Below are 14,687 nucleotides of genomic sequence, written 5' to 3'. Positions count from 1 at the left end.
AAAACGTTCCACAGACTGAATCCATTTATAATTCTGTGTGTGATGGTGTGTGTGTGCCTGCGTAAAGACACTGGAAGCGCTGCTCTTGAGCGGCATGAGACTATTAACCTGTGCAGACATCGCGGTTGTCTCCTGGAGTGCCGATATCCCATCCATTTATCAGCCCGGCTGCCTCACCAGGTAGAAATAAAACGGTGCTCTGAGTTTAACAGGATGCAATCCGCTTAGGAAGCGTGGCCGGGCTCCGCTCTACTGTCCTCGTGAGAGTGGAAAAAGTGGATTACGAGAGCAGCGCATAAAACAGCATGAAAAAACCAAATTCTTCCCCGAAAAACTTCCCCTCCAATTACTCACGAAAGAGAATAAAAATAAGCACGCTTTGAAACAATCTGTACCGCTTCTCTATTTTATAGTTCGCTGCGATTGCTTTTAATTAACTTGCGTCATTTAAATGGCCCGAAATCTAGAGCCGGTTCCCTTTAAAAAAAAAGTCTTCTCGCAAACTTTGATTAGCTCCAGAGAGAAGAGGGCAGATGACTTTAAATGGCATGAAGGTGGATTCATTGGCAAGAGTGTCAGGTTTGCACTTAGCAAGGAACTGGCAGATAGCAGAGAACGGCTGGACAGGATTCAAACTCCAAGGACTCCGAGCTGAAAAAGGATTTATTTGAATAGCAAAGTACAGCAGTCTATTTACTTCAGTTAAAATTAATAAAAGCTTTTAACTAAAAACATGAAGAAATTAAACTTCCAGTGCAAAGCAACCGCATTGCTTCAAAGGTACGGTCACGGGGATATTTATTGCTTTCCTCCCTGGCCGTGTCATTTATTGCTCCTAGCAATAGGAAGGTAGATGGATCTCCTTGATCGGCTGTATGTTCAAAAGTCAGATTAAACCTGAAGCTGCACAAAATTACTTTGCACACAGGAAATAAAACGCTTTATTTTTGTCCTAAATCAACTGTAGGAAAAAAGTAGTGTATTCACTGCATGTGAAAGGCCGAGAGCCTGAACTCCCGGGAAAAGCAGAGCAGTCAACGGAGCGTGAGCTGCGTCACGCAGGTAGACGAGAAGCTTGGCCACGGTCTGCAACAACAAAACCAACGGGGTTTTGTGCCAAAAGAAGTTCTCACTCTTGAACGATCACCAGCTGAAACTGTGGCTTGCTTTGGTTTTGGGGGAATTTTTTTGTCACAAGATTTGTGCTTCCTTTACAAATGTCGCAAAATTGCTCACAGGTGTTTATAAAGTATCCGCTATCCTAGTAAAACCTTGTTTATGCTCACGACTCCATCACCGGAGATGGACCAGTGGGAATGGCAACCGAAACGGTTTCCAAAAGGCCAGGCGTTGCCCTGCTCCCCGGCTGGTGCTAAGCCCTGCTCCGGGGGGAGGCCGGCCCGGCTGACCGACCCGCTCCCCTGCAAGCCACGCTTTCTTGTGAAGCATTCTGCGAAACAGCGTTCACAACTACTCGATCCCAGGCTTTTGGCTAGCAGCAAAGATGCCAGACACAATGCTGACTTTGTTGAATCGAGCATTTACAAATTGCGTCCAGCCAGAACAGCTCACAGAGGATGCTGAAAAGGTAGGGTGGCTAAGGGAAATGGAAAGAGAAAAAGCAAAAATGGCAAAAAGAGAAGGGAAAAGAGGGGAGAAAAGGGAGAGAGGGGAGAGAGGGACAACCGGGAAAAGAGGGAAAAAGAAAAGTCTCAGTCATGGTGTCTCTGAATTGCTGCTTTACACCATCAGAGCTGCATGAGACACTTCTATGGAACTTCCCTGATTCTAACCTGCTCCAGTTTACAATTCTAACTTGGTGATGGGACATTCTAGTCTTTTCCAACAGCACATAAAGACCCCAAATCACATTTAGCAGCAGCTTTTTCTCATAGCAGCCATTCACTTTTTTTCCTTCTACTTGCCAGCATCGTATATGCAGGAAACTGAGACATTTTCTTATTTTGGCAAGAACTGATGCAGCACTTGATTTCACTTTTATGGACTAAAGCTAAAAGATGCTTTCCGTAGTAAACTGAAAGACCGCATTGCAAGTCTGGCAGCAGCCGGTCTCAGCAGCCAGCGTGTAGTTCACCTAACTACAACCGTGCAACTGAGACACCAAAAAAAGACAACATTCACAGAGTCAGCTATGCCGTTTGGAAGAGCTCATGCCCAAGGAAGCCAAGGATGCTCCAGACTGACGTATCTCAAGTGGGAGCAGACTCTGGAACCATGTAACCACAGGGGGTGGAAGGAAGAAGTTTCGACTAAGGCCTCAGGACACTTCTGCATAATATACAGACCATTAAAGGCTAGTCATACTGAAACTTGACCTTATATTCAATATGTTGTGCCAACCTTCATCATCGCTACTTCCTTTGCATATTTCTTCCCCTTTCCTCCACTGAATTATGCTATCCGTCCCCTTGAAAGTGTTTGAGTATCTACATGCCTTGGACCATGATCTGGACTGGCACAGCAGTAGAAATATTTAACCAAATTCAAGTCAAAGAGAAGGTATGGACATTTTTTAATTCTTACTTCCCTTGACCACTCTAAATAACTGCATATAAGAACAAACTGTTTGTATCTACTAGTAGAAGACATATCATCTATAAATTTCATCTACAGTGGTGTAATTGTGCAGAGAAATCCACTTATGGGACAGTTTGCTTACATATCCCTTTCCAACAGAATTTTCTTTTCACTGGTTTCATCTGTTATTCTAGATTGAATTGGAAATTTCTGCAAAATAACTTCAGAATAATGTTTCTGGGCAGCAGAAATCATAATTCATCCTATCATTTCTAATGCTTACAGGGAAAAAGTCAATAAAATGTGAAAAAAATGGAAGGGAGAAAGCTTCCTTTGTACTTGATAGCACCAGACCTACCATATTTTAGAACAGTCCCGGTACTACTACATCAAGAAAATTGTTAAACAAAGCACAAGTAGAGAACCATGCTATTGTCATTTTTTAGGATGTCTTGAAGGTTTGTCAATAAGGTATTAGAAATTCACTCAAGTCTGAAAACCAAGTTATTTTTACACTCAAATTTGCGGTTTCTACTCTGGAACTGCAGAATGGGCAGCCACATGAAGTCATATGCTGAAGTCCCGAATCTTGCACGTTGCCCCACATTGTGCATGTACATATGTAAGGCCACCAAGACTATTTTCATTTCACAGACGTGTCCGTCTGTACAGAGAAAGAAAGTAAACACATTTTTTCCTGAAACTCGCTTGCAAGCTCAGGTCTTCTTCAGTATTCCTAACCAAGAGAAATTACGGCAATTTAATAAAACATGAAGAAAATCCTACAATGATGTGACAGATCAGCTATAAAAGCACACACTGAAATGAGGACAACCTTTAAGCCATCAGAATTTTCGTCATGAGACCAGATTTTTTCCGTGTCATACTCAACACGCAGATTTTCATTCTTCAGAGCTATACGGAATTTGACAAGTAAACCTAATGCAGTTAATAGCATTTTAATCTTTATGCATACGAATCACAAACTTACATTGTACAGGTTTGATAATAATAACTGACAGCTGAATTTGAAGTATACATTTTGTTCCAAAATAGATGCGCATGTAGGTGATGTGTTGTAGAAATATAATATACTACACGGCTGAGCCTAGATAAGCTGCTGATTCTCAAACGTCAGCATCATCTGCACAAAGTTAGGGTTGAAATCTGCTCTCTTAAATACCTGTTCATCCTTCTTATGGCACTTCCTCTAAAGAGCTCAGTGAATAGTAGATAAAATAAGTATCTAATGAGGTATGACAGAAACTCTGATGGAGCTAAACAGCAGAGATCTAAATTCTAATAAATAAATGAAGTAAAACATTTACTGCCAGCAACTATGTCAAGTTAGCCATAGGAAACTGTAGCTCTGCAGCTGGAGAAGGGCAATATTCTGCAAGCCAGAGAAGCGATGGAACTCCTCCAGCTTTGATTATTTATGGTGTGATGATGAAGGCACGACTTTCCATGTGAGGAACAGCCTTAAAGTTGAACAGTGAAGCTGAAACAGAGATTTAATGAAAAATCAGAGGGGAACAAAACTACAGCTACAAAACCAGTAACATTCGTTTTACCAATTTAAAAATATAATTTATGTGCAAAACCAGATGTTAACTTGTCCAGCTTCAAGGTAAACAGCAAACTGTATTCATAACAACCCTCCTGCTGAACAGCAAACACGCACTATTTAATGTTGCTGTAAATAAGGCTCACTTCATACCTCCAAATGTTATCAAAATGATCACAAATGCAAAACAAACATATTTTAAACAAAGGACACATCTGTATTTAATGCAAAGCTATTTTCAAAAATCCCAACCTTTCATAATCTACCATAATCGTAATAGCCTGAAACATAAGAATGCTTTCAGCCTCAGAAAAAAAGGCTTCTAATTTTAAACATTTACGGGGATACTGAGAAGTGCCTTAGAACCATGCTTTAAAACGTTTTCAGGCTTTAAATTGCTGAAAGCTGAGACCTCTTTACCCATTTGGCCTGGACTAGAGAAAGAGAGAGAAGCACGAAAATATGATGAAAAAACTTAAATGGAAATTTTCATGTACAAAAAGAAACGCAACCCACTCCCTTGTCCCAAACCTCCTTCCTCCCATGACTGAAACTCCCCCCTTTTACATGAAATGAAAGGGAGTGACGCTTCCTGCCTGATAACCACCCCCAAACACCTCATCTACATCACTGCCTCTGGTACACCACCGTTTTTAACAAATACTATTTGAAAATACTTTTAAAGGACAACTCTGCCATCATTGGTGCTGTTCCTGAACAGGAGGGACTCAGAGCTGCATTCACTTCAGCTCATTTTAAACTATACCAAGAGATGGGTGATTTTACAAAAAACGTGAATTAATGTCTGTTCTAAATAACGAACCCGATCAAACCTTTGAATGTTTTTTGCTCAACTCTTAAAATGTGTGCTTTATGCTGGGAATGAACTTCCCTTTGATATATTATAACTATGTGAAGGAGGGATTGTTCTCACGTTTCCGTTTCAGAGAAAACACCAAGCTGTTTGATTTTGGAAGTTAAAGGATTAAGTTGGGGGGAAAAAAAACTGCTTCTAAATGCAAACATACTCTACTACATTAAATCTAGTCTTAGTTCGATACGACTTTAAAATTAGCTATACCTTTCCAACTACGCCATACATTCTGCTCCATGTACCCAGTGAAAATAAATACAAATATACTGTAGGCATTAAAAGATGGGTGTGTCATACCCAAGAATAAGCAGTATTTTTAAAATAGTTCAACATACAAAAGTAATACATGAAAGAAAAGAAACAACCACAAATATGTATTTATAGCAACAGATAGTAGGAAGGAAGTTGTGAAAATCCACAGGGATTCTTCCACCTTACCAAGCACCTGTACAGTTCTGTGAGCATCTTCCTTTTGTCTTTTATTTTTTTTGGCTCTAATCCTATAGTTCAACTCCAAGGCAAAGCACCATACAGGAAGAAATGACAGTCAAAACTATTAGCTCATCAAAACTGCCTTTAATATTTTAAAACAAAAGACATACACAAAATATTGCAACAGCTTCTGTAATCCCACTCAGAAAACCCAACATTTTTAGATCTCTTCTCACGTTCCCATCACCACAAATTTTGCAAAACAGTGAGAGGCCACACAGGGCATTTTGGGAATGACTCTTTCATCGTTGCAATCCCTCAATTACAGTTTGACCACAAGAAGGAATGAATACAGTAGTACTGTAGAGACAGTATTGCTGGATTTTTCAGTTTGCCCTCTGATGTGCTCTGACTTCTGCTGAATGGTGATACAGTGGCTTCTTACACTATCTCCATTATTGCTCCCAAAATAATTCAGAGGTACATAAGGCTTTAAGTAACAGCAGTTTAACACCAATTTCGTACTAGATTCAATGGTTCAATGACCTTTTCATCAAAACTGAGCTCCAGAACTCCATCTCCTTACAGCCTGAACTGACTTGCCCCCTTGGAGATGTGGTGAAACGGTGCCGTGCCGTGCCTGCTCTGCAGCAGGGGACGCAGTACGCGCTACTCCTGCACTACAGCCTGCTTTGCATCCTGGTAAGGCAACTGCCACTGGCTCCTGACATCGGAAGGTTAAGGTGCCGCATGCAATTCCTCTAGTACAGTATATCTGGCAACGCAAGTGAAAAAAACTTATTACGTGTACCACAGACTCAGAAGTGCGGGAACAATTTCCCTCTAAAGCCACAGACTGTGTCACCTGCAGAGGTACAAAGCCATACACCCAGAGTGTGAAAGGCAGCGTGCTAACGGTGCTGGCACCAGTCGTGCTGCTGTCACAGGCGGTGCAAGGAATATGCTCAAAGTTCACTGTGAATCATGCAGTCTATTGCAGAATGTCAAACTTCCCAGGAATAACCAACTCAACTACTATTTTTAAAATAAACTTGTTTGTTTTTTTTTTTCATAAAGCAGTCAAGCTTTGAGGGTTCCGTCTTCATGGGTGGCAACTAACTCAGCTTCAACCCAAAGACTACAGGCAAAAAAAAACGTGTAGGTTTTTCATTTTCGCTGTTACCAGGACAGAATATAACACTTCAAATACCTGCCAATAGCAAACCTGCAAGCAAGGATCGTGGATGAAGACACTGAAATCAAGAAAACAAGAATTAAAACTCTTGACCTATAGGTTACAAAGCTCCTGAATGCCGGCTGCATGTATGCACATTCAAATGATTCAGAGAACTGCATGGAATTATACATTTGCCATAAAATCTGGAAGCACAGTTGAAACTGAAATTACACTTTAGTCTGGTTTGTTATTCCATTCAAGATTGAGATTACTTCATATAAACTGATTTATTTCTCTGTCTGTAGTATAATTTGAGAATCTTTTTCTTGATGTTAACCATTCATATTGAGTATTTGCTGCTGCTATGTTCCTTAAGCATGAATTTTAAGTACAGTGTTTCCTAATTGGCTTGCATGTACCCATCTGGAAGGATACTGGATAAATACATTTTCTATTTTAAAAAATACAGGTTAGCATAACTTAAAATAAACCTAACAAGCCTACCAAGAAAACCTCTGAAGTGATATATCTCTTGAGTTAGATTAGCAACACAGCAAAAAACCATAAACAATTTGGTAAGGTAGTTGATGTTTTTCATATCATTGTAGAATAGAGCTTCAATGTTCACCATTATTTGAAAGTTCAATAATTCCTTGTTTTGATAACAAACTAAAAATTGTCCATAAAGTGGAAGGGTCTTCACAGTTATGATGACTCTGCCAATGATTACAAAGATCCTCTTTTCTTTCAAATAACTGTTTGCATAAAATGCAGTTATAGCTTGCTTTTGACCAAATCTCTGATTTTTTGTTTGGTGTACCAAAACCTACATTTTGCATCTTGCCTGCTTCACCGCTTCCTGACTGACTCAGTTCGCTTTTAGATAACATATCGACGTTATTTTGATGGTGAAAGTGTATCTGTCTTTTCAGTTTTGAAAAAGTATAAAACTCCTCCTCGTGGGCACTGCATTTTGCTAAATGTCTTCTCTCATTGTGCTGTTTCCAGAAGTGGGTTGTGTGTTTGATCAGTTCCCCCTTAGCTCCTCTGTTTCCTTGCAAAGCTCCTTCCTTTACTCTTCCCTGGATCTCTTCTCCATGAGAGCACAATAAGTGAAACTTCATTTCACCAAAAGACTGTGCAATAAACTGGCATCGACCACATTTGATCTGTAATTTCACTTCTCCTGGGTTATGGAATAGGTCCTCAAGATTGCACTTATTTCCCCTGTTAAAAAAAGGACATAGGAACTACTTCAGTATTAGCCATGCACAGAATAGAGATGGCAATTTCTGTCCTTATAAGTTCCAAGAAGAAATGACATCCACGAAACATTCTTTTAATTAAGAACAGGCACTGTTGCTACAGTATCTAATTTATTTGGAACAGAAAAATAAAGAGAAATAAAATAATAATCAGTCCGATTAGAAAAAAACTAAAACCAAATGTTATTCAACACTGTTGGGTTGAAGAACTGCCTCCAAAATTAGCTTTGGCAAAAATAATCTGTTAACAACACTAACTTTTTAATAACAGGTTAATAACGTTTTTTTTACGTTCCTGATTTAGTGAGGTCAATCCAAATCCTTCTACTCTGTGCTAAAAAAGTGAAAATGAGTATTACATGTATCATACTACTAAGAGAAACTAACTTGTTTATACTGACTGATCTAAGGTCAATTTAAGGCAAAACCACATGTCGCACCTCCCACTCCAAGACGGAAACAATGGAACTTCAAAGTTTCTTTTTTTTTTTTTCCTAAAAGTTTGTAGAACAGTTTTAAACAGTTTAAGTACCTAATTTGCAATTGGGCAGCTCATCTCATTGATCTAGGACAGCTCTGCAGTATGAAGGACACAGATACAAGTGGAGCTGGCAAGTCCCTGGTTTAAGTTAAGCCAACCAAAAGAAGCCCTCCACAGAAACCTCCTCACGATGTCTACACAAAGGATCACGTAATACTGTGCATTTATGCACATTAGACATCTCACCCAACAAAAAAATAAACTAAATGATTCACTGTAAGAGGGCTAGTAAGGCTGAAAGGAAAGCGCCGGTGTTTCTTAGGTTTAATGGCTTAAAAATTTCTAACTGATGCCCCAGAGAGTGGAGCTATGCAAAGCAAAACATACAAAATTGAACCGTAGCGTCATAGTCAGGCATCAGGTTAAAGCCCTGAGCTCATTAAAGTGTACTTCAATGAAAGTAAATGCACAGTGGAACAAACAAAAAAGCCAACATTTACACCTCAAAATCACAATGCAGAGAGAAAAGAATGTTCTATCCATCTTAATATGGTAAATGTTAACTTTTCTACTTGTCTAAGTGATCGCAAGAGCAGCAGTAATCAACGCACAAGACAGATTAGCTCACAGCACTCCAGAGAAGGAAATGGGATAATGATCTTTAATAGGGTAAACAAACTACAAGCTAATACTGAAATATGAATTGCTTTGCACTTATTGCAGTTGGTTCATTTATCTTCTGGGGAAAACCCAAAATGGGTAGAACACAGAAGACAGTGCAGATTAACAGAACAAGCATTAGCTGTGAGAAATAGACCCATCAAAATAGCTGTGCTGGCAGTATACTGGGTATTACTAGAACACATGCAAAATTACTTTGGATATTCAAGTGTCAGTAATAATTTATCTTCAATAAATCGGCTAAAATATACCAGATGGTCTAATGGATTAACTAGATTCCTTAACAAAATATTTAAACCACTAGGAATCTCACTTCGGGGGAAAAAAAGATGAGGAAAAAGCAATCATTTTCATAATGGTGATGTTTATGAACTTCCACTGACAACCTGAAATCCTGCTTTCATTAGCATTTAATTAGTGAAAACACTCACCTCTCCATTGCTTCTTCTGCTTCTTTTATATTTGTGTCCCTCTTCTTTAAAGCATCTTGCAGCTGTTGCTCGTTAGTAGAGGGCTCTGTGCTGATAACAACCCTGTGCACTTCTCTTAGGTGACCGAAATACACTTTTGCATGGCCAAAAACTTTAGCACAGAATTCACAACACACAAGTTTTTTGGGTTTGCCTTCATTGTGATGAAGTTTCATATGCGTGCTCAGGCTTCCGGAGTGAATATACGCTTTCCGGCAAATTCGACAGCTGTAAGGCCGTTTGTTTGTGTGTGTGTTCATATGGTCCTGAAGATGGTGTTTAAACTGGAAGATATGGTTACAAACATGACATGTATGTGACGGCTTAGGTACGGTTGAGCATACGTTTCTACTTAAATCACTTGATTTAGCTGATGTAGCATCACTATGCTTGTAACTTAAGTATTTGTTGGGAAGTGAACCACTTGAAAAAATATCTTGGTCTAAACCGTCAGGAGGCGGTGACTCTACTATTGCTGCAGAAGTCAGCGGTGCAAAAGCCTGCACAACCACCACTGGTTTTGGTCTAATGCTACGGTATTTTTTCACCGCTTCTGCTCTTTTGTCTTCAGGTGGCTGAAGATCAACTTTCGCCCGCTCTCTCCCTTCTCTAAACTTATTAATGATGCATTTCCTTCGCTTGGTCTGAAAAGCCAATAAATCATCTGTGGCTCTTCTTTTCCTGCCTCTTCTTTTAGAAGCTGCACCGTTCAATTTTTTAAGACCGTCGACATCCACTTTATTGGATGGAGAGAGAGTATTTTCTCGAATGGTTTGTTTGGGGACTTGTGTAAATGATACAGCCGGTCGTTTATCAGATGCTTTAGAAGGAACATGAAAGGGTTTTGCCAAAGCTGGTATCTTTTCACATTCAGATCTTAATGAAGGACCAGATACATCTGTAATATTAGTATTCTGCTTAGATTTACAGAACACTGCATTTTTCATCCTTGAGTAAGGCAAAATAGGAAGTTTTCCTCTTGGTGCTGATGGAGTCATCTGTATTGTACTGCCAAAAACTGCCGGTGACAGGACAGCAACAGAATTTGCAGAATTTGTCGGTTTTTCCTTTAGTTTCTCAGATGTTATGAATGACTCTCTTGTGGTTTCAGATGCTGTCTTCACAGAGCGTAGACTTAATTTCATGGGATTAAATGTACTCGCCTGCTTGGATAACAAGTCTTTAACTACCGATGGTCCAGAGACATTACCGTTAGCAATTTCAGTTTTGTTCACTAAAGGAGATCCAGATTCCACACAATTGCTCTTATTTACTAATGTGGCAACTGTAATTTCAGCCGAGTCACGGTCTGTTAGCATCACTTGCTCTGTTGAATCTGAACTAGAATGAGTTTCAGAACAGTCTTCAGTTAATGTAGTCATGGAGGAAGTCTGTGATGAGATCGATGCTTTGGTAGGAATCTCGTTATATGTACCCAAAACAGAGATTTGTGCTGGTTTTTTGTCACTCCGCAATTTATTTCTTACAGATTGGTACCTAGGGATAGGCAGCTTTAGGTTTTCAGAAGGGGCCACATTTGGCTGCTGGACTTGCTGCGTTAGGGCCGGGGCAACACATGGCAAGGCCAACAGAGAAAAAGTCCCCTCGTGCCCAGCCACCTGCATGACAGCATAGTTTTGAGTTGGTACCACCAGCGGTTTAGAACCTGCAGCTGAAATTGATGCATTTTGCTCAGGCAAAGATGACTGAAGACAAGAAACCACCCCAGATGTTAAAATTTTTGGTACCATTTTTGGAGCAATGGTCCTGAACTGACTTTTCTTCTGAAAACTTCGTATTATATCTGAAGGGGATTTGTGTTTATCTGTAATAATAACATAAGAAAGATGTAATATAATATATAGTACTTCTTTTTAAAATTACTGTATTGAAAATAAAACTGCATACAAAGGATACTATTACACAAAAACCGATTAAAAATATTTAGGTATATGAATGACCACTAAATTAAGTTTAGAATTGCAAAAGTTTAATGGAAAAAACAAAAATACTCCCTGAAGCAATGTGCTTGAATACAAATGCAAAACCCCTCCCTTTTAATCTAATCTTAAATGGATGCTTCATTCTAGGTTAGAAAAGACATGGCATTTAAGAACAAATACACTTACATTAAGCCCTTTCTGCCCTGAAAAAGCTGCACTAGCACGCTGGCAATACTCAGCCAGGGGCAGCATTTAAACTCCACGATGCAGAACTTTTCTGAGCAGCTGCTCTGATCGTATTCAGAGTTTCTGTAACATTTAGAATTTGGTGGGTTTATCAGATACAGACCAAAGCTTACCTGATGAAGTCTTTAAATTTACTTCTACAAAACATGCAAATGATGTGTAATAAAATCAAAGAGGACTTGAGAGAAGCTGTACCATTGTCAAATACCTAATCACGCACGTTGCTTTTGTGCATTTAATGCATACTAGAACTACTGTGGTAAGTTATTCAAATATTTTCTTGAAAGAGGTAATTTATCAAGGTTATATCACAGTTCCTTCTCATTTCTACTTGTGTTGGTAAATGTCACAAACAATTTTAGTAAAGAAGAATGTGAGGATAATTAAGTAACAGAAATGAAAGGAAAAAGGTAAAATGTGTAAGATAAAGTCTGCATTGTGCAGCAAAGATACATGCTGACCTTTCAGACACTCCATAAAAAGGATTTGATATATAGTTAATTGTACCACTACCATTTCATAGAAAAGCCCCATTATCCACTCTCGAATTCAACAACTGATGTTTCCAGTTCTCAAAAATTGGGATAGGTTTTCTGAAGAAAAAAATAGTAATTCCATCAATCTCAGTCACTGAAAATTCAACTACAAAGATCCCAAGAAAGGCAATTTGTGAAGGCAACAGTGTAAGAAAAATTCGTTTTGAAAGAGGAATCACATTTGAATACAATACGTAAAAATAAATGCTGGGACCTCGAAATACTGCAATAAGGTAATTCCATAGGGAAGTTTCCATTCCTTATCATTTTAAAGCCTTGTATTACAAATGCATTTATACATGGTTATGGACTTAAAGAGGTAACTGTGAATTACTACCAACACTGGAAACTCTAGTAAGTTTATCTTAATCCTGGATGTTCTTTTCAGATGTTACACACTTTGCAACATGCACGGTAAGTGACAGAGCTATCACATTTCATGGCCAGAACTCGGGGACAGATTTATGTACATACTCATAGTATGCACACGTGCAGTAAATCTACTGCCCTCAGGACATGCTAGATTCACTGAACAACCACATATAAACCGTACAGTTCATACACAGTAGGTCTGATGCTTCTCAAAACTCTCTGACCTACAGCAGGTTCATAGAGGAACTATGCAGGGCATAAAACTTTAATCCTTTTATTGCCATCTACAGCATCGAACCCCAAGTCTATTATGTACCTTCTTGATCCCCCAATTAAGTGAAAACACTGGGCACCACCATAACTTTCTTTCTGCTCAATGTTTGTAGAGATGTCCGGAATTTCTAGATATGCTGGGCAGAGTGGACTTAGCATACGTATGGAAATCCTGCCCTAAGATAAAGAAAGATCCCTATAGATAGGGATAAGTCCAGGCCTACAAAATTGTCTAACCAGGAAAAAGCAAAAACATGGTAACTTTAAAATTCTGTTTCTCTGCAGCCCTTCCTATTCTCCAAAAGCTAGAAACACGTACTATTTCTCACTAAGAACTTCCATTTTTGCCAATCTACAATCACTACATATATAGAAACTCCTATGTTCTCAATTGCTATGATTGCTAACAATAGTCAGTTTATTTTTTTCTTTCCTGCATGGTATCTTCTTGTTGCTGCTTTTGAGGAAACACTTTTAAGAGCTTCTGAGAAGTACAATAAAATGATGTAAAATACTATAATCATTAACCAAACCAGCCCTGAACTTCAATGTTAGTTACAGGTCAAAGTGTACAGCTTAAATACGGTAGATGGTAGAAAAAGTGTAGTTTTCTTTTAAGGGCCAAAGTCTGCTCTTATTTTCCAGATTATGCTTGCCATATAATGACATTAAAGACTTTTTCCAAATCAGCAGTTATTCAGCTTGCCACAACATTCAACACAAAGCAATTTCCATTCTCTCTTCATGTTTGGCTTGCAACTCTCCCTTTTTGTTTCAGAACCTCATTCATTGATTTATACAAAATTTTTAGGAAAGCCAGCACTTCAGCAGACTGGTACCTGTGCTACTTTACACTCCAATTTATAAGGCACCGCTCTCCAACCAACAGTAAAAATCGATATGAGTTCAGGAAAAGATGGAAGTTTTGCTGTGGACATGCTACCTCTACAAAAGTGCAGAAATGGCTGCCAAAGCACCGCAAAAGAAAGGTAAATTTGAGGTTAGGAGGAAATATTTGTAGAAACAATGCATGACACTAGCTTTAAAAATAAGCATATGCTTGTCAAAAACATTGACCTGACTACTGAAAAATTAGGCAGTAAAATCACTTTTCTTTAAAGAAAGCCTCTCCACATATTTTCTCAGCATTCCACAAGGAAGTATCATTCTAAAAGCCAAGACCTTCATGAATATTAGCCACAAAATGCTCTTTGAAACAAAGTCCGTTTAGATCAATATTCTTCTTACGCAGTTAACACCATACTAAACACTGACATAACTGTTTGAAAAGGGATTTTTATACTAGCATAATTTTATCATAAATACATCTTCCAGGCAAGCTATGTTAGGTATCAGCCTTTAGTACAACTTTTTTTTCCCCCAAGTTTACATTAGACAGTTCAGTGCAGAGACATTCGCTGCAGTGCCTCTGGTAAGCAAAGGAAACTCAAGTCAGTATTTCCCCCTCATCCAACACAGCTGCTGTAGTTAAGCAGCTTAGCCAGCACCTAAATATAGAGATGGGCTAGATGCAGACTGGCTGTTTGACGGTCCTCCAGACTCGCGTAAGACTGTGCTTGTGGACTGGGAAAGCTAATTGGAAGAACTGGTGGAAGACTGCTTAGCATCTTGGATCAGGAAAAAGCAACCCGTCAATTCACAGACCGGAGGTCCTACTGATCCCACCCAGAGCGTGCAAGTATCATCAGTGACCAAAATATTTTTTTCCATTTATACTTGGTGAAAAGGGTCAACAATTTCCTATACACAATATACAATACACAATATACAATATACACAATATACAATACACAATATACAATATTCCAATA

The 14,687-nt window shown here is 38.9% G+C and overlaps 1 protein-coding gene across 22 annotated transcripts in view; it reads right to left on the bottom strand.

Annotated features, from left to right (window-relative positions):
• Nucleotides 1-5,540: 5,540 nt before the first annotated feature.
• The window catches only part of ZNF438 (zinc finger protein 438), a 52,973-nt gene continuing 43,826 nt past the window's right edge, over nucleotides 5,541-14,687 (bottom strand). For 21 of the 22 annotated variants that reach the window (XM_063324522.1, XM_063324531.1, XM_063324523.1 and 18 more), the window contains 2 exons: nucleotides 9,447-11,310; nucleotides 5,541-7,815 (listed from right to left, as the gene is read on the bottom strand). In XM_063324522.1, coding sequence (XP_063180592.1) covers nucleotides 7,206-7,815; nucleotides 9,447-11,310 — 2,474 coding nt within the window. In that variant the 3' untranslated portion in view covers nucleotides 5,541-7,205. Of the gene's footprint in view, nucleotides 7,816-9,446; nucleotides 11,311-11,614; nucleotides 14,576-14,687 lie in introns of those variants that run through there. The other variant, XM_063324538.1, reaches the window with a different exon arrangement.

This window comes from Chroicocephalus ridibundus, chromosome 2, assembly GCF_963924245.1.
Source record: "Chroicocephalus ridibundus chromosome 2, bChrRid1.1, whole genome shotgun sequence".
Lineage (NCBI taxonomy): Eukaryota > Metazoa > Chordata > Aves > Charadriiformes > Laridae > Chroicocephalus > Chroicocephalus ridibundus.
The sequence above is the reverse complement of the archived record's forward strand: the minus strand, read 5'-3'. Positions and strand labels throughout refer to the sequence as shown.